The following is a 27,913-nucleotide window of genomic DNA, read 5'->3' on the forward strand; positions in this document are numbered from 1 at the left end:
TTACAAATAATATAACAATGAATGGACAGAAAAGTAGTTGATCTGACATGCAAACTCACTGACAGAATCATCAAGAGATCACCATTTATGGGTCCTGTAACTCTCTAGGTTGTTGAAAGATATTTACCGAACTCCCCTATAACTAAGGCTTCGAGAGGCAACACACCTACAATGCCAAAATTTGACTGAAATATATTAATTGAAAACATAAAATATGTGACTTCTCAGTTGTTTGGGGATATGTATGCTTACTTTTCCATAATCCTATGCTTACTTGGGGTAAACAAAGTCATCTATGAGCTTTATGGCGCTCACCGGTTTTAGAGGTGGCCACGACACTGTACCGAGAACCTGAAAAACATCTAGACGCCAAAAGCACCAGTCTTATCCCTTCTGTCAGGTTTCCTAAGTAACCCAAATAGAGTCTGATGGATGATGGAGTAGATGACATAGATGGCTGTGAGGATGATTTTATACAGGATGGGCAAAGTGTCAAACTGAAATCAGCATGACAGAACATTTATTAGTGCTTTGATTATCAGCCACATCTGCATCCTACGTGCACGCTGCTACACTTGTCAAAACAGAGCAGCCAACGTAGTCCGCTTTGCAGCTGCTCTCCACGGCCAATAAATTGGCAACATTTCAAAGTAACACTTTTTTTTACCTGTAATGCCAAACACAGTAGTACCTAGCTAACATGTACTGTTGGTCTTGTCACATTTCGACTCAAGAAATGAAGCCTATCTAAAATGCAAACATGGCTTATTTCGCTCACCTCAAAAACATGTAAAGAAACAAAGAATGTGAACAAAAATGACATACCCTCAGAAATGGGTATTAAGCCCAAAGTAAATAGGTTTACCACAACTCATTATGCCCAAAGTTGGTGATTCAATGTTTGTTTATTTATTGTAAAAACAGTAAACTGGACAAAAGATCATGGATTGATATGACAATGTTAACAGTATGGTAGCTTCACAATTTGTCTGTACCGGTGAATACAGCATTTTTACCTTGGCTTCAAACAGTACAATGCTTGTGATGATTCAGACTGGGACGAAACATGTGTTGAAGTAGAGAGACATCTGCAGGGGCAAATTTGTGATAAAAGATGAAAAGAGTTAAAAGACTAATCATAGCACACACGTTGCATGGGGTAATGCGCATGGCGTTGCACAGGCCAGTTAAACACTTACTTAAATCTACATTTCCAAACGCAAAAGTGCTGTGCACAATTTACATGTAATGTTCAGCTGATATCTTTTTATTTTTTTGTTTGGTGTTTTACGCCTTACTGAAGATTATTTCACTTACAAGATGGCATCCAGCATTATGGTAGGACGAAACCGGGCAGAGTGCGGGGGAAACCCAAGATCATCCGCAGGTTGTTAGCAGACCGTTCCACGTACAGTCGGTCGGAGGCGAATTCATCTTGTGCTTGATTTCAACTCACGGCAACAGCGTCGGTGAGAGACTTCTGCGTCATTGCGCCGCGCTGGCACGCTTCCCACCTCGGCCATGTTGGTCCCGTTCAACTAATACACTAGCTGTATCTAGTGTGATCTGTTCTGAGGCAATTGTCAACTTAAAAGCACAAAGAGTTAAAACTTAAATAACAGAATCCCAAAATTTGTTCAGGACAGAACAGGTACTTTTCAAGAAATTTCAAGAAATTGACACCAATGACTTCTGTAGAAAACATGGAATAAATATAATTTTGAAATAGGTCGACGCTTCTGAATGCTTCACGATATATTGCATGCTATTAAGTTATGCTGTATCTTCGGTACCAGTATCTATCTGTGTGACTGTTTATGTCATCTACAACATTTAAACACTTCATAAGACTTTTGAGTCAAGCAGCTTTCGGTTTTTGAATATGCAGGCTTGTCTGTTTTTTTGTTTTTTTTTTTTTTTGATTTTTTTTTGTTTGTTTTTTAAAGATGGTTTTAGTTCTGAATTGCCTAGAAATCTCTGGTGTTGACACTGAACAAATGACAAAATGATTTGTTGTTTCAGACTGACACCAGTTGAATTCTGTTAGTCACTGAGGTGGATACCAACATGTTCATTTCATTTGTGTTTGAAACTGCCACATATTTTGTGGATTATGGATTACGCTGATCAATACCGAACTTAGTGACCTAACCCACAGGCGGATATAGCCCAATCTTAGAGAATGCCGCTTAGCAGATGAACTTTGACCCAGGTTAGAAATCATCTGATTGGTCAATAGCAAACCGAAAAGCGGAAAGGTTATTTCAACAACAGCGCCATTTTCAAAAGAAGTTGATTTCGGTTTGCTGAATGTTCACACGCAGGTACCACTTGTGGTCATTTTGTAATTTATAGGGCCCTTATCATTACTTAGTCATTGTGTATCAAGTAGTCCAGCTGTTATATTGTTTCTGCACAGATTTCATACGATTTTACAGCAGCCACCCACAAACAAAAGATTTGTCTGATTTATTTATTTGATTGGTGTTCTACGCCGTATTCAAGAATATTTCAGTTATACGACGGCGGCCAGCTTTATGGTGGGAGGAAACCGGCCAGACCTTGGGAGAAACCCATGACTATCCGCAGGTTGCTTGCTGACCTTCCCACGTACCGCCGGAGAGGAAGCCAACATGAGTTGGACTTGAACTCACCGCGACTGCATTGGTGAGAGGCTCCTGGGTCATTATGCTGCGCTAGCCGCGCTAACCAACTGAGCCAGGGAGGCCCCACAATCTAAAGAAGATAAAATACCTTATCCAACCTACCTGGCCTAGCCCCACCTACATGTGATACCCGACCACGTGATCGTATACCCGACCACGTGATCTTTTTATTTCTTGTCGCTGGTTATGTAATACCTTTCAATCAGGTAAACACTCTCAAATCCATTCAAAATCATAGATTTTTATCCTCAAAAAAACATCGCTAGTATCATTCAGAATAGAAGGTAACCTGCTGCAAAAACAACGTCAATCTGATCTGATCTTTTTTGGCGATTTAATCTGAAACCACAGGTCTGATCACGTTTTCCTTACAGCCCATGCGTCGCTCTCTACCATTCGCTTTACATCACTGCCGTGAGTGGCAAATTTTGTACAGAAATCTTGAACAACGCCGAGGTCACTGGTTCACGGTGATGAGGTACAAAGTGATGTCAGAAAACACAAACAATCCGTCTCAACCTTTGTCTCTAATAATACTTTATTTATATAGAGTATGTACAACCTACGTCGGTCATACAGGGTCCAAGAGCAAAATTGGTCATATCGTCCAAGGTGTATAATAGTATCGTCCAGCATACACAATCATACCGTACATGGTGTAAAGTCTTCCTCGGGGATCCGTGTTTATCGGCATGCAGCTGCACCATTGTTTAGTAAAGCACGATGTAGGTCTTTTTTCAACAGTTTCTGATATTTACATGACAGATTAATCTCTGATGTCTAGCAGCAACCTGTTGACGGTTGTGGGTTTTCCTTGTTGGTCTACCTTAGCTGTAAATCAGCGTCTGACTGCAATCTGAAAACTAGGTCATCAGGCAGGCGGAGATTCATATGCGTGTATTGTGGACATACGAATTTTGAAATCAACATAAAAAATGAAATCAATTCATCGGACGTCTTTTATAAAATTATCCATGTATTTAAAAAAAAATTAAAGAAACATTGTCATCTACCTGAACTCAAACCCACAATTTCCCTGTCCAAACAAAATTTTGACAGCGTTTATACACTCGCAACCAATACCCTAATGCACCAACGCGGTCGCTATCAGTTCAAGTCCAGCCCATGCTGGCTTCCTCTTCGGTCGTACGTGGGAAGACCTGACAGCAACTTATTGATGGTCGTGGGTTTCCCCTGGGCTGTGCCCGGTTTTCTCCCACCAAAATGCTGGACGCCGTCATATAAGTGAAATATTCTTGAGTACGGTGTAAGGCATCAATCAAGTAAATAAATAATTAACTACACTGATGCCGCAAAACGGGCTGCAATTCGGCAGCATTTATTTATTCAACATCAGTGTGTCAAAAGAGTTCTGCTTTGCAAACAGTAGACGGACCAGGTAATTTCAGAATCAAAAATTAAAGACAGGAGGACCTATGGCTTGGTGAATTCAATATGCAAGTGTAGAGGGCACTTAAAAGAGGAAAGAGTGGACCTTAGATGGACCTTGATACAGGCTGTTCTACTGTGGCATCAGTGTAGCTTGTATTTAAGTACTTGACACTAGTAACTTGTCAAAGAGGATACCCTGGGATATCCAGTTTAGGATCATCTCCAACCACAAACTATCCATCGCCAATGTATAAGTGGAAAAATTTTTGAGTGAGTATGGGGTTCAACACCAATCATTAACTTACTTGTCCCAAGTCCTTCAGGACTGTTTCCGTCAGGATGCTGTTTTAGAATTCCAGTATTGATCACATCACTGAGTACATTGCCACCTCTCAATAAATATGATCTGAAGCTACAATTTGCATGTCACTGATAGCAACTGAACTGCCCTTGTTATCTCATGGTTAGCCCAAATTTAAGCCAATTCCCTGCAAATTCTTTAAAGATACAATTACATGAAAATCAACTCTAAAATGAAGATTGTGATTTTAATGTAAATTAAGGAAACTGTGCCAAAAAGAAATTCATCCCTGGGATATGTTCTATGTCTTAAAATTGCCACTGTATTTCATGCATATTTTTAGTCAAAGGTCGAACATTTCCGAAAATTATGTCTTCGGAGAGCTTAGACCTACTGGAAACATAACCCGAGAAGTCTTAGCTGTGACCATTTTGATTTTTATACTCACCCGCCATTAGCCGGAGCACATTGTGTTATAGCGATTTTGTCTGTCCGCTTTATCTCCAGTTGTTTGCCACAGATAGTCTTAATTTTTGATGGATACATACATACACAGATGACGATGTCAGCTTCTTGATACCGGTCTCAGGACATGATGTTGTTGTTTGTAGTACAAATTCATAACACCGTCAACAGTCTGAACCTTGTCGTCGTCGAAGACATTTTTCGTCCAGACATCTCTATACAGTATCCTAGAAAGTGTCCTCTCCTCAACTGTCAAGGTTTAGACAACCGGCAAGAAAAAGTCCGAATATGGAATAAACTGATTTTAGTGCAATCTGTACATTTGTGTGATCTTCTATAATGGTAAACCGAATGGTTTTATCAGATTTTTTTTTTCGATTTTTTTTTTAGCGTTTGAAACATGCAGTCATTGACATTTTATTCTGATAACATGAGATTAAGTCTGCTTTTCTCCATAGTCTGCAAAGATTGGGAATTATCATCGTTTATAGGTTTTCTGTATTCTGATATTGAAATAAGGCTTTTGTGTCAAGCCTTGAGAGTGTAAATCTGTACTTACAAAGGTAAATACTGGGTTAATTATCTCTTTGTTCACTTCATTCCATTAACTCCTTTTTCTTTTTGGTAAATACACACACATTTTTTTTAAAGTTCCTGCCGCATTTACATGTACCTGTAATGTTGGGAAAACAGTTCTGTTTAAAAAGGGCTTTGTTTTATTTGGTTAATTTTGTTGAGCGACAGTTTTCTTGTTTGTTTTTTGTTTTCTGGAGGAAGGGGATTTTTGTTTTCGGGGTAGGTGGATTTTTGCTTTCTGGAGGAAGGGGATTTTTGTTTTCTGGGGAAGGGGGATTTTTGTTTTCTAGAGGAGGGTTTTTTTGTTTTATGGGGGAGTGGGATTTTTGTTTTCTTGGGGAGGGAGATTTTTGTTTTCGCTTTATTTATACAACCAACAGCGGCCTGGAACATGTATTGGAATGTGGAGGGTATGCGCATCGACAGCAGTTTTTCTGGTCTAAGACCAGATCGTCAGGTAATGACTGCTACATCGCCGAAGCGCATGGTGTGAAGCCATAATCATTCTTTCACTTTTTTCTGGTTTATATTAACATGCAGAGCAATTCAATTAGTATATTTCCCTGGCTGGCCGCCCTTGTAAAAGTGAAATATTCTTGAGTACGGCGAAAAACACCAATCAAATAAGTTAATGAATTAATGAGTGCATTGGAGAAATGCCACAGGATGGTGGATAAGCCTTTGATTAACAAGGTTACATGGAATTAGACACGATCATGAAGCAGACTGCACAGAGTCTCGACGCTCTGTCCATACTGATTTACAAGAAAATTATACACACTGTAAAACTTAAGAAAGAGTGATAGAATCTGATGGAATAACCTTGACACATCAGTTTTTGTAGTAATAACTGCCGATGACTTTGACTGAAATCGTCACACAACACACAGGATCTAACAACTGCAACAAGACGAGATATGTATACGCCATATACACAACCCTACTGTACATTGCTGTCAAAGTAAGGATAATTAACAATGTCAAAATTGAAACTATCTTTCTTGTCGAAAAGTCTGTGAGAGAGGAAACCGTTTTGGCCTTTGAGCAGACAAGATGTACCATCCGGGGAGTTTGTGGTTTGCCGGTACTTTAAATCCAGCGAAGGTGGGTAACTATCTTTCACAGCCTTTGCCATATATGGATTGTTTAAAGTTAGCAGATCATCAATATACCGTTCGGTGAATAAGAACGATTGGGCCTGGTGAGGATTACTCCTCAATAGTTCCTACATATAGTCGTATTCAGGTATATAGGCCGGTAATCCAAAGAATGGGGGTGGGGGTGGGGGATGGGGGTGTGAGGGAGGTAACGGTGGCATAATTTGTACCCATCGGAATACTTGTACACTGCTGATATATGGTTTCCTCAATTTCACGTAGATCTTATTAATGAGAAATCCAAATAACTCGATGAACAACGAAATTTTCCTCAAAATGTGGTTGACGGATAAACAGAACAAGACACTTGACTTTCTTGGCACAGGTAGTTAAAGACGCAGTTTATAAACACGCAAATAGAAATTAACATCGGATTTGACATATACATATAAATAAGCCCTACCGATTCTCGTGTTCTCAAAGTGTCATCTACATAACACTCAAATCATTAATCTGTTTATTTTAACAGAATATCTGTTGTTTAAGTGGCGCTAGAATGTATTTCTGTTATAATAGCACAATATTCTGTCATGTTCAACATAATACACACTAAGTCTAACAGAATCTTTATGTTGAATTAATAGAATATGGATGTTACGTTTAACAGAATAATCTGCTGCAATAACAGAATACATTCCAGCATCACTCAGACAACAGACTTTCTGTTAAATATAACACAAAATTTTTTTGAGTACGGGTATCGTAATCTTTACCAGCTTATATAAGTATTCAAAATGGAATGAATGAATGTTTGGGGTTTAACGACGTACTTAACAATTTTTAGGTCATATGACGACAAGCAGTCAGATGGTGTTTGTACATATACTATGTCTCCTTGTGGCAGGGCGAGTCCATGTCGCCAAAATGTTGTCGCCACTGAAGTATTATGACGAAGACACCAGACATGACACCCCACTCAGTCACATTATACACATTACACCGAGCCAATCCGTCATATTTCCTTGCTCTAACCCCTCACTGCTGAGTGACAAACGACGCAGCAACAAGTACGATTTTCAAAATCTTTGTTATGACCCGACTGGCTTTGATCCCGGGTCTTCCAACTTAGAGGCGTACGCTATTCAGAATGGAAGAGACGTAATAGATGACCCCAAGATTTCAAACCATCCAGTACCCCATCACCTGTATATCCAGGTACGGTTTATCCAGCAATCGATCAGAACTGCGCATGTGTACATGTTTACATTACAAGGGCAACAAGAGTGGACTGAAAGAGGTGTGGATTTCATAAAACATAAAGCAGGCGTTATTTCACCAGTCTGGACGTTTACCATTGTAATGGTGGTATCCAATCTTCTAGCGAAGGGTGATGTCACATAAAAAACGTTTCTGAGAAACGTAACAACTATAGCACAAAGCGAATACATCCGGGTCATTTGGCGCAAAAACGTGATCTGCATGAATGTGAAATTTAAAATCAATATATACGTTGATGTGTTCATTTATTAGAGGTGCCAACATTCACACTGTATGTCTCCGGGACATGAACCATTTCAAGAGTTGGACCAGAAATACAGCACCAATTTAATATCATCTCTAAGTTCATAGACAACAAGTACAACAAATTGCCTCACCTGGCCATCTCTAGTAAGGTCATCTGGTTACCTCTCGTTTCATAAAACTACTTTGTAACCTTTCATTGGGAGAATGTTGGATCATCGACCAGTTCGTAAACACCATTTTTCACAATGTAGATGCATTTACCATTGCTACACAATAACTTAAGACGACGAAGCCTTACGAGCCTAAGTCTTACGAAACAGTCGGACCATGAAGTTATATACGTCACCATGGTAAATGCGCTTGATGTAACGTTGCGGCAGCTTTGTAAGGTTTTTAAGCCGCCTGCACCACCGTCACAAAGCAAAGACCAGAAAGAGAAAAGACGAAAAAACGCCAAGTCTAAACACCATATTACTGAAAGGAGCTACTCTTGAGACCGAAGACATAACGTCGAAAGGGAAAAACCCATTCTGGTCGACGATTTTAGCGTAGTATATAGCAGAGTCCTTGGGTGTCCTTCTCCGATCGGGATCGTTAAAGTCCACGTGGAAAAGCCCGAACTTTTGGCTGTAACCACTCACCCATTCAAAATTGTCCATGAGGGCCCAGGCCGTGTAACCCTTAACGTTACAACCGTCTTCATGTATGGCTGAAATGAACACAGAGAAAATATCGGTGTACGCTATTTGCTATGTCCTAAGAAACTTTAATTTAATAACTGTCCTAATACCTGACCTTTGAAGATATCCGGGGAACATTTGTGACACGTACTATTAAAAAGGAAAGACAAGCAATAATATAAGCTGAGTTACTTAAGAAAATGAGCGAAAACAGGCCTAAACGGTCACAGACACGAAATCAGACGTAAACGGTCCCAGACACGAAAACACACCTAAACGGTCACAGACACGAAAACAGACCTAAACGGTCACAGACACGAAAACTGTCCTTAACGGTCACAGACACGAAAACAGACCTAAACGGTCACAGACACGAAAACTGACCTTAACGGTCACAGACACGAAAACTGACCTCAACGGTCACAGACACGAAAACAGACCTAAACGGTCGCAGAAACGAAAACAGACCTAAACGGTCCCAGACACGAAAACAGACCTAAACGGTCGCAGACACGAAAACAGACGTAATGGGTCACAGGCACGAAAACAGACGTAAACGGTCACAGACGCGAAACAGACCTAAACGGTCACAAACACGAAAACATACGTAAACGGTCACAGACGTGAAAACAGACCCAAACGGCAACTCTGTATACCAACTTTTAATAAGGAATATTTATTGACTTACGAATATTGGTACGTAAGTCTGACCAGTATATATTATCATAATACCTGCTATGTGTACGGAAATCAAAAGCAATAATTTTTCATTTTCGATCGTGTTTCATAAAAATAATTAAAATATTTTACCTGAAAATGTGAATAAAACTTTGACCTGATTACAATCAGAATCGTTCCAATTGAATACCATTTCCTGCAAATCTCAGGAACCCGTTGCCATAGTTACCTTGTAAAACGTTGTTGATGTACATCCGGAAGTAGTCCACTCTGTCTCGATCCGCCAGTTGTCCTAAATCCGATACTCCGTTCTCAGTAATGTAAACAGGCACGTCTCCATAACGTTCCTTCACCCATCTCAGCAACTTCCGCATCCCCCAAGGAACTACTTTAAGCCAATCGGAAGCCGAGCTGAAAGACAAAAAACTACACATCATCTAAAAGACCATCTTCTACTGATTCCAAATATGGATTTCATGAATTTTTTTTACACTTTTGACAGTGAATAAAATGCAAATAATAACTGAGCTTTGGATGTGGACGTTTTGGAGTATATTTGACCAGCTGACGTCACCAGTTTTCTTTAACGATCAAGCATACTCTGATTGCTATAGTTCCACGATCAACATCAATAAACACGTAAGCCCCAAATATATGGCCCCAAAAGTCCACCATAGAACCTGAGATATCTTTCCTTTCATTTTATTTACTGTAAGACAAAAAAAGAAAAGAAAAAAAAATTTGAAAAGGAGTGAGTGAGTGTTGTGGTTTAACGTCGTACTCAACAATTTTTCACTCATATGACGACGAAGGAATCCTTAGGGCGCATGTACGTGTAATGTGCCTCCTTGTTGCAGGACGGATTTCCACCGCTCTTTTATCTAGTGCTGCTTCATTGAGACGACTTATCGAAGGCAGGTAAGCCGCCCCACCCGAGCCCTTATACTGATACGGCTCAATAAGTCGTTGCACTATCCCCTTCATGCCGAACGCCAAGCGATGAAGTTACAACTTCCACTTTTAAAGTCTTAGGAGTGACTCGATCAAGGATTGATCCTGGATCTACCGATCCCGAAGCGGACGCTCTACCAACTGTGCTATCCGGGCCGGTTTTTTTGGAAAAGGACATTTGGAATCTACATTAAATGGACTGAGTATTCAACATACATAGCAATCCGTCTGGTAAATGACGTTAATTCTTCATTAAAACCATTTAACGCATTGTTTTGCAATTTTGCAGAGGATGAGGAACATCAAGCCATTAAACTGTAAAAAACAAAAGTACATGTATTTAGGGCAAGTGCTTGTGCTAAATTCAAAATTTCTAGTTAACATGCTGACCTCTTCCAGTAAGGGTCTTGAATGACGTAGACATCCTGGTCGTGCTCGTAGTTTGGCGGATGTAGCTCGGGCTCGTGATGGGACACGATCTGTGACGTGTAATGATTCAGCCCGAAAAAGTCAGCAGCACCTGGAATAGTAAGAGGGGATTGGTTGATTAATCCATAAAGGAAAATGCCAGGAAAGTTGATAACCTGGCCGAGCAGAAACCAAAGTTTGAGAACACAAGCAATTTTTGGCACTTTTTTGTACCCCTATGACTAGATTTGAACTGAAGCCTTGAATTGGGGCATTCATCTTGACAGTTTTAGTTTGTCCAAGCTAAAAGAAAATAATTTTTGCCTCTTTGTATTTCGTTCCGGAATACCTCAACAGTAACATAGAGAATCCACTGAGAGATAGATGCATACTGGGTTTTTATTTTGAAGGGCTGATATAGAGTACAAGTTCCAGGCTAACTGTCCTCTCCAAGCGCTAATAAAGTGCACTAAGGGTTTCACCGCACACCTTGTACCAATTCATTGTATAACTATGGGAGGGCAAGCGTGAAGAAAGTGCCATGTTTCGCAGTCTTTGCTGCCGTAGAGCGCGGTTGTCCGTTCCACGTCCAAATTGTTGCAAAGTTAGCCAACATGGCCGCCCGCAAAGTTAACAGCGAACTTCGCGTATTCTTACATATATATGGTTTAAGGCAAACGCTAAAAACAGTCATTGCCGATGGTGGTTTTCAAACATTGAATCCACTTTGTCTAGAGCTCTGTTTGCCTTGACTTCACTTTAAAAAGATGGGCATTAAAAATATGCCAGGTTACCTCGATTTTGCATTTTATCTTCTTCGGTAAAACTCGGAAGCCGAGAATACTCTAATCCTTGCGCGTGACTTTTCTTGCCAATGTATTCTTTCATGACATCCGGGTAATCTCCCGAAGCCCCGTATATCGGGTCGGCGAACCACCCCAGCTTGAAGAGTATGGCCCTCTCGGCAGCTTCACGGTCCACGTGACTGTCTGATGCCGGTTCCTTCCAATCGCTGTCCACGCTTATTCCTACCATACCTGCAGAAAACAGACTCATTGATTGATTGATATGACTGGTGCTGAACGCCGTGCTCAAAAAGGAGAGGTTCATGGGTGAGGAAACCGGAGTGCCTTTTATAAACCAACGACCTTTACCACATACCTGACAGTCGAAACAGCGAGAGCTCGATTCCAACATGCGATTCCCTGTACAAAACTCATCTGCATAAAATATTTAGTTGCTTTACTCTTAAAGCGAGAATGTCACTGCGAAAACTGATGGAATCCTAACTCTTATTTTTATTATCCTAACGACACCCTGACATTTTTATAATCCTAACTCTTTATTATTGTTATTTGTTTATCACCGACGTTAAAATAAAAACTGTATTTAGAGTGTGCTGTAGAGTGTGGTGGGTTTTTAAAGAGGAGTTCACGGATAAATATCATTCATTTCCTTGAGAGTTTCTAAATTCATACCTACAGGCGATGATAACTGTTATTGCTGGTATTTCGAACAGTGCACCTATGCCGCCGCTGTGAGTCCAGCTCATGCTGGCTTCCCCTCCGGCCGTATGTGGGAAGGTCTTTCGGCAACCTGCGGATGGTCATGGGTTTCCCCCGGGCAACGCCCGATTTCCTCCCGCCATAATGCTGGCCGATGTCGTATTAGTAAAATATTCTTGAGTACGGCGTAAACACCAATCAAATAAATAAATAAATAAATCGCACAGACTCAGCCAATATAGTCGGGTACAATATAAATACGATGTGGACTTCTGTGTCAGTGTACAGAGATTTACTATCTTGTACGTGATTCAGTTTTCAGTTCAGTTTTATAGTATTTTATAGCCATTGTGATCAGATGCTGGCGTGAAATGTACCTATAAATGCCAACAAATGTCTGCGTTGTGGTGATGTCAGCGATTTTTTTTTTTTTTTTTGATTGATGTTTTACGCCGTACTCAAGAATATTTCACTTATACGACGGCGGCCAGCATTATGTTGGGTGGAAACCGGGCAGAGCCCGGTGGAAACCCACGACCATCCGCAGGTTGCTGACAGACCTTCTCACGTACGGCCGGAGAGGAAGCCAGCATGAGCTGGACTTGAACTCACAGCGACCGCATTGGTGAGAGACTCCTGGGTCATTACGCTGCGCTAGCGCTTTAACCGACTGAGCCACGGAGGCCCGGTGATGTCAGCGAGGTTGAGAGGAAAGAAAAGAGAATTACATCTGTAAATCTACCCCTCCCTCCGAGCCAGGTCATCTGGAAACTTGAGAAAACAAACTCTGGGGTTCTTTTACGTGGAGATATTTAATACCCTTGTTATCATTCTTGTATAGCTGTTTAACAGTGGGCTAAATAACGACACTCTGACATCTCGTACAGGTTGGTCTTGTATGACCTAATTCGGCGGAGATTACCGAATGTTGGCGGAAAATATGATTAAATGAGAATCATGATCCATTGATTTTAAATGAAATGCTACTCAAATAAATGCACCACTTTTTGTATTTTTAGTCTGAAATGAACAATACCCACGGGTATACATAATTATGAATAAGTAATTAATCCAATCCTTTAATATTAGGTTTTCTGAGTAAGGATGGTATAGTTTGACACTGTTATATTTATCGAGTTTCATAATATGCTCACGTTGGATATATGAACAGTTGCAAAGTGCAACTGAGATACATGTTTTACTATCCGCAACTTATATACTAGCATGGCACACGATTTGGATACCGGTACGGATTTCATTCATTCGCCAGAACATGCCAACAATTTAAACTGTTGGATACTTCTCTTTGCATGATTCATTCCGTCCAGTTCTATATTAACACTTAGATTAAATTGGAACTGAATGAAAACATTTTCATCCATCAACGACGTCCAGAAACGATATTGCGACCGCTGCAATGGGAGGGCGGCATATTTTTTTAATCCCGTGAAGTGGCGCTAGCCTGAAGCGGGACTTCGAGAGGGACTTCCAGGAATGGATTGTAGCGTAACGCCTACAAAGTTACAACGTATCAGTTTCCATTGTAACGTCGTATTGTCTTTAATGTGACGTCAAGGTCCTGCTGCCAGGCGTTTGACATGTCACCAGAGCTGAATGGATCGTAAACAATCTTGCTATTGTCCTTTGTGACGTTGAACGCTCTGTCGAATTTCTCCCCCTTCAGTGAGGTCATAAAGGAAGGATAGTGAAAATTACGCACGTCGTGGACGAACAAAGCATGCTGGGAGCGACGTCACAATGACGTTTCCATGGTTTCTCTCTAGTCGGAGACGTTCTGTTTACCGACAAGACGTAGGAGAGCTTCCAGAAAGCTACATACGTGGATATATACCGGCCAACATTCAGTCAACAAACATACAGAAAATAGATTTAGGATGGGTTGGAACTGTTTTAAGTGTCAAGACAATGAAGAGAGCCAAGAAGAAGGTAAGGGACATTTCTGACCGTTTTTGCCATCATGCTGCTGTTTGTGAGAGTTTTCAATATACATCAGTGGAAAATATTTTCCTATAAAATTAAAATCCTGTTATTTTTCCCTGTTCAAACTTAGTTTAACATGCCAGGGAAGTTTATTCAGTAACCAATGATTAATCTATGCGTGGAAGAAGACATTCGTATACTAGCCGTCAACCGATATGGATATTCCAGGTCAGTAATCGCAAGGCCAATTCTCAAAACGTGGTTTAAAATAAACCCTTGAAAATATCGTGCTATAAGTTAGGAACTTTAGACCAGTTGTTTGGTAAAGCCTTCACTTAAACGTATGGATGGAGCTATCACCAATTGCCAAGTCTTTTACGTCAAGGTTACCATGCTGCTGTACTATGGCTTAAACATCTTTGCTAAGTCATGCAGGTTTAAGTCAATGTTGGTTTTATGCCAATTACTGCAATTCGTCGCATGTGCATATTAAAGGCTTACAGAGGCAAGAGACTCCCATATAGTCCACCAAAGTAACCACTGGATATAACTATGCATTTCATTGGTGTTTTACGCCGTACTAAAGAATATTTCACTTACATGTATAGGCCTACGACGGCGGCTACCACCGTGGTGGGACAGAAAACCCGCGACCATTGGCAAGCTGGCCCATTAAGAAGACCATCAGTCCTTATTGCAGAGTTTATACACAAACCAATACCACTTACAAAAGCCACTATTGATACTAAATATCTTCCTTTTATAAATATATGGAAATCACTGTTAGAAAATGAGAGCTTCGAATCTTTTTGCGGTAACATCTATTGCTTACCTTATACTTTTATTTCTACAGCATACATTGGAAGCAAATGTATCTGTATTTTTTACGATGAAAATTTATCAAAGTTTTAAAACATAACGCCTGTAAATAAAGGGATGATAGAAAACTCTCTCTCTCTCTCCAGCGGAGAAGGTTCTAGTAGGGACACAGATCAGCCAATCTCTACAGAACCGATTCCCCTGGCTCTACAAACTCATCAAGCGCATCAAAGGTAAATTATCTTACGACACAACTCCGTTCGTATGTCTGTCTACAGACAAAACTTTGTTTTATTAACAAAACTTTTGTTGCTGAATGCGCAAACTTGAGTATGTGCGGACACTCTGGTTTCGGTTTATACTTGTGGTCAATGTGCAAACTTGAGTATGCGCGGACACTCTGGTGTCGGTTTATACTTGTGGTCAATGTGCAAACTTGAGTATGCGCGGACACTCTGGTTTCGGTTTATACTTGTGGTCAATGTGCAAACTTGAGTATGCGCGGACACTCTGGTGTCGGTTTATACTTGTGGTCAAGTTTTAATGGAATTAAATTTATTAAAACCAATAATGAACTTGATTATCTGTTGTTCACTGTCCTACGTCTAAAACACTGAAACATATATAGGTTCGTATTTACTTAAACCAGCTTTTTCTGTAGGTATAAATGTTGATGAAAGCGTCTACGTTTCTTGGGGATTTCACACACGCTTAAGGAAACATTTAAACAGCTTTCTGCCTTCTCTGTTTACTCGACTTCTCATCTGGGTATCTGGTTACTACCGCTTAATTTACTTATTTATTTGATTGATGTTTTACGCCGAACTCAAGAATATTTCATTTTTACGACGGCGGAGAGCATTATGGTGGGGGGAAACCGGACAGAGCCGTGGGGAAACCCATGACCACCCGTAGGGTGCTGGCATACCTTCCCACGTACGGCCGGAGAGTTCGCCAGCATGAGCTGGACTGGAACTACCGCTTAAAGTTTCACTTTCTGCAATTGTTCCCTGTATTAAATTCAACAGAAGATGGTGCCCCCTTCAAACTCAAGAAACGACGAAAGCGCAGAGTGAACAGTATAGTGCCAGTTACCTCCCCTGCTCTGCCACGCGCTCAAGAGGTACGTAATCAGTTCATCTTGGCACTTATGCATATCTGAAAATATCAATTATCTCTAAAATGGAATTATTAATGGAACCAAATCTTTTCTCCCCCTCCCCCCCAAAAAAAAATGTTGGAAGCGTGCTTCTGTATCAGTCATCCTTTCATCTATTAACCGGAGCGTCATATAAGGCTACCCTTTTTCAGGCTTTATACGACAGTTAACTAGCAGGAAATGTATATCCTGAAACTACTGACTAACAACCAGTGGAACTAAAAGGTGCTTAGTATTAGCAGAAAACAGGTTTATCAGTCCACAAAGCACAAAAGCATATTGCCCTCACTATAATGGGTCTTTAAGATTTACAAATAATAAGTTTTTTCTGACCTGAATTATATAAAGAAAATTCTCTAACTTCTATGCTATGCGTTTTGAAGATATATTTAAAGGTTTTGAAGATATATTTAAAGGTTTTGAAGATATATTTAAAGATATATTTAAATGTTCGTAGTTACAACATCCGGTAGTCTATTTGCGTAGAAATTATGTTAAGCAGCGAGTACATATGCTGATGTAACTAAAAGAAATATTTTCTCCCATTGGGAACGCAGTGAAATTGCAGAATGGGATCTTTCACATTCTTATAAAGAGTACATATACCAACTAATAGGCTAGCATCCAATCACTAGTGAAGACGAACACAGAAACGTACATCGTAAGACAGTAAAGGGGTAATTACTTCACTTTCAGATGTCGTTATTTGTTTGCTGTTTGAAACACTGTTTGCATTTTAGGAAATAAAGAAGAAAACAATGGAAAAGGGGAAGAAAGAAATTGTCACAATCAATGGCAACGTCATCGCGGACAAAGGATCCGATTCTAAAAAAGAGAAAAGGGCAAATAATCTTGATGAAAACAAAGATACTGGACAGTATGGTAATGTCAGAAGAATTATAGTGCAGCCCATGAACTATCAAGGTTCAAATTGCACCAAGCAGTCTAACAGGGAACATAACAAATTCCTGGCATCTCCATCGTTCAGTTCAGAAAGCCTGTACTCCGTCACTATGGGGGAGTTTGTAGAAAGTTGCGGTTCCTCCGTTTCAAGTTTTGGAGAAAAGCAATATGGTGAAAAATATTCTGATGAAAGCAAAACTAAGGTGACCCACGCCGAGTCATTGGATAAATTGAAACGTATGACCGTTTTTCCTGCAACTAGTCAAAACACACAGGGATATGTAACATATCAGGGCTCCCAAAGTCCGAGTTGCACCCCGATGCGAGCTACCTCTCCTTTGGACAGCAACTTTACAACATCCCTGAAAAAGGAAGGTTTCTCTCACCACGACAGTCAAGCCAGCCTGAAGACTGCAGTAAAACCAAGCAGCCCTGGGGACAGCCAAAATGTCATATCTCAGGGCAATGTCAAGAGAATCCTTGTGCCTCCAGCACCAAACCGAGATGCTCAAAGGGTGTCTCTTACCCCTAGCTCCGGAAGACCTAGCCCGGTAACTATGCGCCTGGCTTCACTGATCGACATTGTTGTTGACGCCGCCATGAAAGAGCTCAATGTTGACCCTGCGTCCATCAACTCCGGACGACCTAGCCCCGTAACCATGCATGTTGCCTCACTGAACGACAATGTTGTTGACATCGCCATCAGAGAGCTCCAAGGAGATGCTGTGTCAACCAGTTCCGAACGACCCAGCTCCGTTCCTCCAGAGGTCGCCACCTTGGTAGACAGTATTGTCAAAAGTGCCATTACACAGTTCCAGAGAGATACGGCGTCCACCACCTCCGGGCAACCCCGCTCCGTCCCTCCAGGCGTCGCCACCTTGGTAGATAGCATTGTTAAGAACGCCACTGCACAGTTCCAGAGAGATACCACGTCCATCACTTCCGAACGACCCAACTCCGTCAATCCAGAGGTCGCCACCTTGGTAGAAAATGTTGTTAAGAGCGCCATCAGAAATGTCCACAGTGATGGCGCGTTCACTAGTTCGGAACAACCCAGCTGCCTCACCCCAGAGGTCTCCTCCATACAAGAGCTTCAGAGAAGTGACGTGTCAACCAGCAAGATCCCCACTGACGTGGAAGCAACAGAGAAGCGGCAGGTCATTCATGACTCAGTCTCCCAGGATAGCAATTCTTCAACGAAAACTGATGAATTCTACGAATGCAACTTTGACGTCGTCTTCGCTGAAGGATATGATGATGAGTACGATGAATATTATAATCAGGATTATGATGGCATTAATTTTGATGAGGACGACGATGTTATTGACACAGAGGATGAGAAAGACGCAGTGAACGTCAACAAGACCACTGACACCAAAGCTCAGAAACTCAAGGACACAAGCTCAATCTGTACCGTAGACAGGCAAGAAGGAGACCACATAGCAGTCGACGTGAAGAGTCAGGACCCATTTAGATAGTGATACTGAAATGAAGTCGGCCAGACCCAGCCATAGTAACAGACATGAAAACAGATGAAATAGACATCACCACCAATAACCACATCATCAATATCGGAGAAAATATCGGGACAATATCGGGACAAAAAAGCGATAAAAGCAGGCTTAATGCAGGCGACATCAATTCTAAAGCCAAAAGTCGTCTTTCCTCAGTTGCCCAGAACGATGACACTGGAGGAAACACATCTGCCAGATCGGAGCTTCTACTTTGGGTTAACCACGCAACACATCGCGATAATGCGCGAGATGACCCTAGTGCCACTGGTGACAGATCTGAGGGGAAACAAGGCCACAGGAAAGACATGGACTCAACCAGGCATGGTGGGACGCTGGCGGCTGTGGGCGAGGTATCACACAGGAATGACACAGACACGGTCACTGAGAGCAAGATCCAAAGCATCCAAGCAGGTGACACTATGGAAGATGATGGAAGTGGTACAATCGGGAACGAGGTCCCTTTTATTGATGATGGTGTCACTGACTCAGCTTGTGTCCCTGCCGTTGATAAGATGAGTGCTACACCGGAAATGTACAGATCACGGCGCGTAGAAAGGAATGCTGGGAACCAGTATACTGCGGATGAAGCCTCTAATGCTACAAACACAGACGCTACGAAATACAACAATGATGTGACTTCAACTTTCAGCATTGAACTATTCCATGATCTGACTCAGGGAGCATAAACTACTCACAGCTTTTGTATTGTTTTTAATAGGTTCTTTGGACGTTAAAACTTTCGAAATATCAATTTAATTTTGTAGCATCTATACAAATTAACGTACCGAACCCGTGTCAACGCATGGGCAACAGGAGAAAGGACGACAAAGACTACGTTATACATTGCTGTACATTTTCTACCAGGCTTGACAGGCATGTTGTCTTTCTCATAAGGCGTGTGTGACAGAACAGTTAGGCGTGTATGACGGCGGAGGTTTGCATACACCTGGGAGCAATAATCAGTCTGGTCTATACTTATGTGTCAGGTGGTGATTTACTTATTTGATTGGTGTTTTACGCTGTAATCAAGAATATTTCACTTTTACGACGGTGGCCAGCATTATGGTGGGAGGAAGCTGGCCATGCCATCCGTAAGTTGCTGGATGACCTTCCCATGTGTGACCCTCACGTGGAGATTGAAATTTAGTTTGACAAAATATTTTATAGGTGGGATACACTGTAAAATGTGCGTCAACACAAAAGGTTATCTTGAAGTAATAATGCCTTTTGAAATGAGTATGGGCTGCGCATATGTAGAGAAAATGTAGATAGGTCACATGAACAGGAGTGGTTAAAAACATAAAATGGTGGCTTGTGAATAGATTTTGCGACGCCCCATTTCTCGATCTTTAACAGTTCCTGGTCACGTGACATATCAAGACCCTGCACATGCGCGGTGGACATTCACTTAACACCTGGGAACATTATCAGACATTCCCTTGACACACAATGTACACGAATCGTTCCCCCTTACCTGTAAGGTATATTGTCACAACCAAACTGGAATCACCAGGTAAGAAACAGGTGTAATTCAACGACTACTGCTCTAGGCTAATTTCATTTCTTCGTCGTCATCACGACCCACTCTAAAGACCAGCACGCCAGACGATGGCGAGACCTGTTCTGCCAAACTCTGTGGAATTTTACAGCCGTGTGTACTGACTAGTTGTCTCCCCCTGCTTAGTGTTCACCCAGCCAAGACCGCCCCACGCTTGAGAGTTCCGGAAAGGTCACAGGAAGCATCTACAGAGGAGCTATTTGGTCAGCTTTATCGAGACTATCGAGACATTCAAAATTCAAAATTTTAATTCTTCTTTCAAAATTGTAACGTAATAATGTAATAATTCTGGTTTATAAAACTGAGTATCATTAAGATATCTTAAAATAGACCGAATTTTCTATTTTTGTCTCGGAAACTTTGAATTACCGGTAAAAAGAGGTTTATTAATTCAGCCTGATATGGTTTTATTAAATAATCCGGATTTCTAGCTTTTAGTTCCTGCGGCCTTGCTGCTTGGTATGTTAGTGGATTCAGTGAGAGCTCACAAGAGGCACAGAGGTACATTCTGGTCACTTGTGGAACTGAAATGGCGTTTAAGATTCAAAATTCCAGATTTCCTCTCAAAACATTAAATATTTTTATTACTATTATCTGCATGTTTTATTAATTGAAACAAATTTACAAAATAACACAAATTCAATATTTAAGTTTTCTTTTCGACAATCACAAATAGCTATTAGTAAGTCGTTTATGGACTGATTTAGCTTTGTTAATTACACCCTCTGTTTGTGTTAATCTAAAAAAAAGACTAAACTCTTCGTTGCATTTTATGTCTGTTAGAATGATCACCGATTCAGATAAATACTAAAAACTGTTTGATTGGTTATAAACATTAGCATCAACTGAATTCCGTCCGATGTATTTATCACAGTTCGATTCTTATACAGTTTAAGGTAATTGACATAGTATAGGAATATTTGACAACTGTCGGATACATATTCCTAAATGTCAGCGTGATTTGTACTTAACACATTTTAAGCACACCCTAGTGTGATTTGAAGCCGATACGTGTTGGAATACATCGACATGATTTTGCAGTCGACACATGTTGACACGCATCTGTGTGATTTTGTAGCCAGTACATTTTCACATGCCATGTTGGCGTGAGTTTGTGGCCAAAATTTTTGACGAATATTTGCGCGATTTTGCAACCGATAAATTTTGACACGTGTCGGCTTGAGTTTGTAGACAAAACAATTTCACGCTATAAGCGCCGTGATTTTGTAGCCGATACATTTTGACACATGTCGGCGTGAGTTTGTGACAAAAACAATTTTACACTAATCGCCGTGATTTTGCAGCCGATACACTTTGACGCATCCGCGTGACTATTAGCCGATACATTTTGACACGCATCGACATGAGTTTGTCAATAATATTATTGGACCAGTATTGGCGTGGTTTTGTAGCGGATACATTTTGACACGCGATGGCGTGAGTTTGTACCCAATATTTTTTTACAAGTATTGGCGTGATTTTGTAGCCGATACATTTTGACATGGATGCGTTGGCGTGAGTTTGTGGCCAATATATCTTGACAAGTATTGGCGTGATTTTGTTGCCGATACATTTTCACACCCGTTGGCGTGGTTTGTAGCCAATTCTTTTGACAAGTTTGTCATAAGTATTTAAGTGATTTTGTAGCCCATACATTTTACCACGTGTTTTTGTGATTTTGTCACATATTGGCATGATTCTGTCTTAATGTACTTCGAAATGTGTGGACATGGTTTTGTAGAATTGCTTCACTATTCAAACTTTCAATAAGCCGAAGACATATATATGTACTGTAGTCAGTACAAATATGTTATGGAGAACTTTAAGCCAGATTCAGTTTACCAGATTGTTTCTTCTTCACCAACAAATTACACATCGTTTAGAAGTGGTGAGGAATTTTTTCCGAGCAGGCGAACATAATTCGCTGTATTGTCATCCACAAATGATAACTTCATGACGGTATAGATGTACTGAATTGATGTTTGTATATTTGTGTAATGTATTTGGTGTAATAAATTGAGGCAAGTAGCAGAAAACCATTCACTACAGTTCTCCCCTGACCTTCTTTATGAAAACCTTAATTGTAAGTGGGATGTCATGTCTGGCGTCTTCGGAATGGCGTTCTATAGTGAGGCAAACCAAACAAATAGCAAACCAAACAAACTTACTTACATCATCTATAAAATAAGCACAAATTGTCAATGAATGGTATATATCCCACCAAATCCGATTTCGTCTTGCCCTCAGGCACTTTGTGAAGCGAATGGTCCAAACAACGTACAGACCGACTGAAAAACAGAGCTATGCAGACATAGATTCTTGTGGCTGTCAAAAATTGTAAACCGGGATATGTAATACAAAATTTTAAGAAAAGAAAAATGATTTCACCTCTCTGGCCAGGTTTGAACTCTCGCTGATAGGTGTAATATGCCCTGACGTGAGCCTTGATGATGGTGTGCGTTGCCTTGTACGGGCCTGTCCCCGGCTGTTCTATCCCGGGGGCGAAGATTCCAATCCCGTACCCCAGCCACGACACTGACCACGGCTCGTTAAACGTCACCCAGTGACGCACCTGGATAAAGACACGGTAACAAGCGATTAAGACAAGTGTTTCATAAGTTTGCATGACACGGCCAGTTTATATAGTGCATAAAATACACCAAAGAGGCTCTCAGTGACTTATGTCAGCTTTGTCACTTACGCATGCCATAAGATCCAAAAACCCACGACCAGCAACCATAAACAGGGCCCACGGCAAGTAATCATGCGCAAAACCCACGACCAGCAATCATGTACACAGCCCACGGCCAGTAATCATGTACAGAACCCACGGCCAGCAAATCATGTACACAGCCCATCGTAAGCCATCGTGTACAGGACCCCATACACGGCCAGCAATCATGTACAGAACCCACGGCCAGCAATCATGTACAGACCCCATGCACGGCCAGTAATCATGTACAGAGCTCATGCACAACCAGTTATCATGTACAGAACCCAGAGCCAGCAATCATGTACAGATCCCATGGCCAACAGTCATGTATAGAATGCACGGCCAGCAATCATGTACAGAACTCATGGCCAGCAATCATGTACAGAACTCACGGCCAGCAATCATGTACAGACCCCATGGCCAACAGTCATGTATAGAATGCACGTCCAGCAATCATGTACAGAACTCACGGCCAGCAATCATGTACAGAACTCACGGCCAGCAATCATGTACAGAACCCATGCATGGCCAGCAATTTAAGATTTTACTCTTGTTTAAAGCCATCCTCAAGGATTTTTCACTTATCCAGTGAAGCACCGACAAAGTCACGGCGTAAAACCCCAATCATACTGTGTTATGTATAGTGTGGAAAGGTTTTGACGTTCCATCTTGCCATTGGGTTTGGCAAAAGTTTGTATCGATATCATAACAGGGTAAAAACTATGCTAAAAACCACCATGTAAACAATCTGAGGCCAGGTAAAACCCAAATCAACCCATCCAGGGCCCGGCTGGCCCATATGGTTAAAGCTATGACTGGCTACAATTATCAGGCCCTTGACCAATGGAGTCGCGAGTTCGAATCCAGCTCTCGCTCATTCAGCTGCGGCCAGATATATAGCGAAGTTCAATGGCTTACCTTGGTTTTCTACACATATAAACCGGACTCCCATGACATACGTGAAAGTATCGAGCGCACCAATGAACCAACCAATGAACCAGTCTGAGCCACCAACTCACCCGATCTCCAAATCTGTGAAAACAAAGTCTGGCGTAATCATTAAAATACTCGACGAGACTTTCGTTGTACCATCCGCCAATGTTCTGCAGCGCTTGAGGGAGGTCCCAGTGGTACAGTGTTACCATTGGCTGGATACCATGTGACAGCAAGGCGTTGATCAAGGCGTTGTAGTAGGTGATTCCCATTTCGTTAATGTGGTAAAGTGTTCCATCCGGCAACAACCGAGGCCAGGAGATCGAGAATCGGTAGAACTGAACCTGTGAAAACAACAGATTTATTTATTTGATTTTTTGACTGTTGTTTCATGCTGTACTCAAGAATATTTCCCTTGTACAACAGCATTATGGTGGGAAGAAGCCATCCGCAGGTTGCTGGCAGACTTCCCCACGTACGACTGGAGGAGAAGCCATCATCATCTTGACAGCCTTGGCGAGAGGCTACTATTTCACTGTGCCGCGAAAGCACGCTAACCATGAAGGCCCCCATTTACAGCAAGTAGCGTGATTAATTAGTTCAATAAATCATTAGTTAATAAAGTTCAATTATTCCTTACGTGAATTTGTCCTTTCATTTGAGGAAGTTCACTGGGAAAATGGTTTCTTGCGACTATTTTATATCAATTAGGTACAGGTATGACAAGAACATTTTACAAGATCACTGATAAATCCACAAATGAATACAGATAAACTGTCTGTGATTTTATGTTAGATCATTTTGAATACATACACATTGTCGTTTGCCATTGATATAAGTCCTTTAAAGAAATCATCTAGATCGCAATACATATATGTGTGTGACACGACGGCATATAATAGACCACAGAGGGGATAAGGGTGTGTGACACGACGGCATATAATAGGCCACAGAGGGGATAAGGGTGTGTGACACGACGGCACATAATAGGCTACAGAGGGGATAAGGGTGTGTGACACGAAGGCACATAATAGGCTACAGAGGGGATAAGGGTGTGTGACACGACGGCACATAATAGGCTACAGAGGGGATAAGGGTGTGTGACACGAAGGCACATAATAGGCTACAGAGGGGATAAGGCTTGTGACACGACGGCATATAATAGGCTACAGAGGGGATAAGGGTGTGTGACACGACGGCATATAATAGGCCACAGAGGGGATAAGGGTGTGTGACATGACGGCACATGATTGGCTACAAGCGGATAAGGGTGTGTGACACGACGGCACATAATAGGCTACAGGGGGGATAAGGGTGTGTGACACGACGGCATATAATAGGCCACAGAGGGGATAAGGGTGTGTGACACGACGGCATATAATAGGCCACAGAGGGGATAAGGGTGTGTGGCATGACGGCATATAATAGGCTACAGAGGGGATAAGAGTGTGTGACACGACGGCATATAATAGGCCACAGAGGGGAAAAGGGTGTATGACACAACTGCACATAATAGGCTACAGAGGGGATAAGGGTGTGTGACACAGAGGCAGTAATAGGCTACAAGGAGGATAAGGGTGTGTGACACGACGGCATATAATAGGCCACAGAGGGAATAAGGGTGTGTGACACGACGGCATATAATAGGCCACAGAGGGGATAAGGGTGTGTGACATGACGGCACATAATTGGCTACAGAGGGGATAAGGGTGTGTGACACGAAGGCACATAATAGGCTACAGTGGGGATAAGGTTGTGTGACATGACGGCATATAATAGGCTACAGAGGGGATAAGGTTGTGTGACATGACGGCATATAATAGGCCACAGAGGGGATAAGGGTGTGTGGCATGACGGCATATAATAGGCTACAGAGGGGATAAGGGTGTGTGACACGACGGCATATAATAGGCCACAGAGGGAATAAGGGTGTGTGACATGACGGCACATAATAGGCTACAGAGGGGATAAGGGTGTGTGACACGACGGCACATAACAGGCAACAGATGGGAGAAGGGTGTGTGACACGACTGCACATAACAGGCTACAGAGGGGAAAAGGGTGTATGACACAACTGCACATAATAGGCTACAGAGGGGATAAGGGTGTGTGACACAGAGGCAGTAATAGGCTACAAGGGGGATAAGGGTGTGTGACACGACGGCACATAATAGGCTACAGAGGGGATAAGGCTTGTGACACGAAGGCGCATAATAGGCTACAGAGGAGATAAGGGTGTGTGACACGACGGCACATGATAGGCTACAGAGGAAATAAGGGTGTGTGAAAGGTGTGACATATGTATAGGGATAGTTGTAGCCACAGCTGAAATTTGCTCATATATTTGAATTGATTGTTCTTCAATGCCAATATCAAGTTTTTCACTTACAACAAACGAAGGGTCAGTAGACTTACACGTCAACTTACATCAGCAAGTCTCTGCCAGCAAACTGAGGATGGTCGTGGGTTTTCCCCGCGCTGTGGCCGGTTTCCTCCCACCATAATGCTGACCGCTGTCGTATAAGGGAAATATTCTTGAGTGCCGCGTAAAGCACCAATCAAATAAATAAATACATAAGCAAGTATGAGTTGTAGACTATTGTTCAAGGGTTTGGGATAGACGAAGGATGCTATGGTTGTTACAGCAACCAAAATTCATTTTATAGACTTTTGTCTAACGGCTTACAATTGACAAAGGATCGTGCTTGACTTAAGGCCTTGTAAGAGCTGGAATCTATTGTCTAGACTATTGTTTTATACGTTGTGAAATATGAAGGTTGCTATAGGTCTCACAAGAGCTGATATTTATTGTACACTATTGTTTAAAGGTTTGCAAAAGACCATCACAGGCAAGAGCTGACACTTGTATATATCATTGTTCAAAGGTTTGCATTAGACGAAAGATCGTAGACAAGAGCTGACATTTACCGTTAAAGACAATTCAAAGGCTCGGAGTATCGGGTGTGACACGACGGCACATAACAGGCTACAGAGTCGGAGTATCGTAGGTTAGCAATAAACGAAGGATCGTAAGCCTGATCAAAAAGATATTGTATTACACGTCTGGGTCTTGGTAGTATCGGTTTCGTTCCTCACAATAACCTATTCCATGAATCTTACCCCAAGTTTTGCAATCATTTCGACGTCATCATGAATTTTATGGTAGCTGTCACAAGCGAAGTCACCGTTGTCACCATTCCACGTCCGGTCCGGGGTGTGGGTGAAAGTGTCCCAGATACTCGGACCTTTTCCTGGTGAACGGGAGTAGGAGGGGCGTTAATCGGTGATTGAACATATCCACTAAATGACTGACTGGTGCAATAATGAATAAATAAATATTTATTGATTGATTTATTTGATTGGTGTTCGCCGTCCTCATGAATATATAGGAAGTTATACGACGGCGGCCAGCATTATGGTGGGAGGAAACCTGGCAGAGCCCTGGGGAAACCCATGACCACCCGCAGGTTGCTGAGAGACCTTCCCACGAACGGCCTAACAGTAAGTCGATAAGCTGCATGTAGGCCTATATGTCCCCATGAAAATTACCTCCCAATTATCAAAACACCACTGCAGGCAGTTTGTGTTCTTAGCCCTTCCAGGAGATGTTAACTCGGCGACATTATCTTCTGTCTCCTTATATGGACGTATGGCATGATGACAGGTATGTATCACAGAAACGGATTAAATTTCCATTTGAAACTAAAATCTTGCCTATAAACTTACCATCTTCATTCCACGCTCCCTCAATTTGATAGGCCGATGTGGCCACGCCCCACATGAAATCTGGCGGGAAAGCTCCATAGATAAAACGCTCCTCGCGCTGACTGTCAATCCCATTGGTTAACACTGATAGAAATGCTCCAATCAATACCGTCGTTCTCGAAACCGCCATGATGGTAGTCAGGAACTGAGGTATAAAACTTATGGTATAAAAACAGAATGCAAATCTTATGACTACTGAATAGAAAGCATTATATAGGCCTACATTCCATATACATCGGTTAATTTAAAAACAGACAATTACACACGTTTCTACGCCATGTTAAATATCTTGAGAATGTCCTTAAAATATATTTCTCCAGGTCTCTTTTATTGATTTCAGGAGGTTTGCCAGGTACGTGGAGAAG

General features: G+C 41.6%; 1 protein-coding gene across 1 annotated transcript; it reads right to left on the bottom strand.

The window, feature by feature from the left end:
* Positions 1 to 362: 362 nt before the first annotated feature.
* Positions 363 to 27,678, bottom strand: LOC135476356 (lactase-like protein). The gene is made up of 9 exons (XM_064756355.1): positions 27,510 to 27,678; positions 26,904 to 27,034; positions 23,870 to 24,127; positions 22,526 to 22,709; positions 11,533 to 11,775; positions 10,721 to 10,850; positions 9,609 to 9,790; positions 8,510 to 8,730; positions 363 to 497 (listed from the first exon to the last, which is right to left on the bottom strand). The coding sequence occupies exons 1-9, from the start codon at positions 27,676 to 27,678 to the stop codon at positions 363 to 365; spliced, it is 1,653 nt and encodes a 550-aa protein (XP_064612425.1).
* Between the last annotated feature and the right edge of the window lie 235 nt (positions 27,679 to 27,913).

This window comes from Liolophura sinensis, chromosome 10 (assembly GCF_032854445.1).
Source record: "Liolophura sinensis isolate JHLJ2023 chromosome 10, CUHK_Ljap_v2, whole genome shotgun sequence".
Taxonomy (NCBI): Eukaryota; Metazoa; Mollusca; class Polyplacophora; order Chitonida; family Chitonidae; genus Liolophura; species Liolophura sinensis.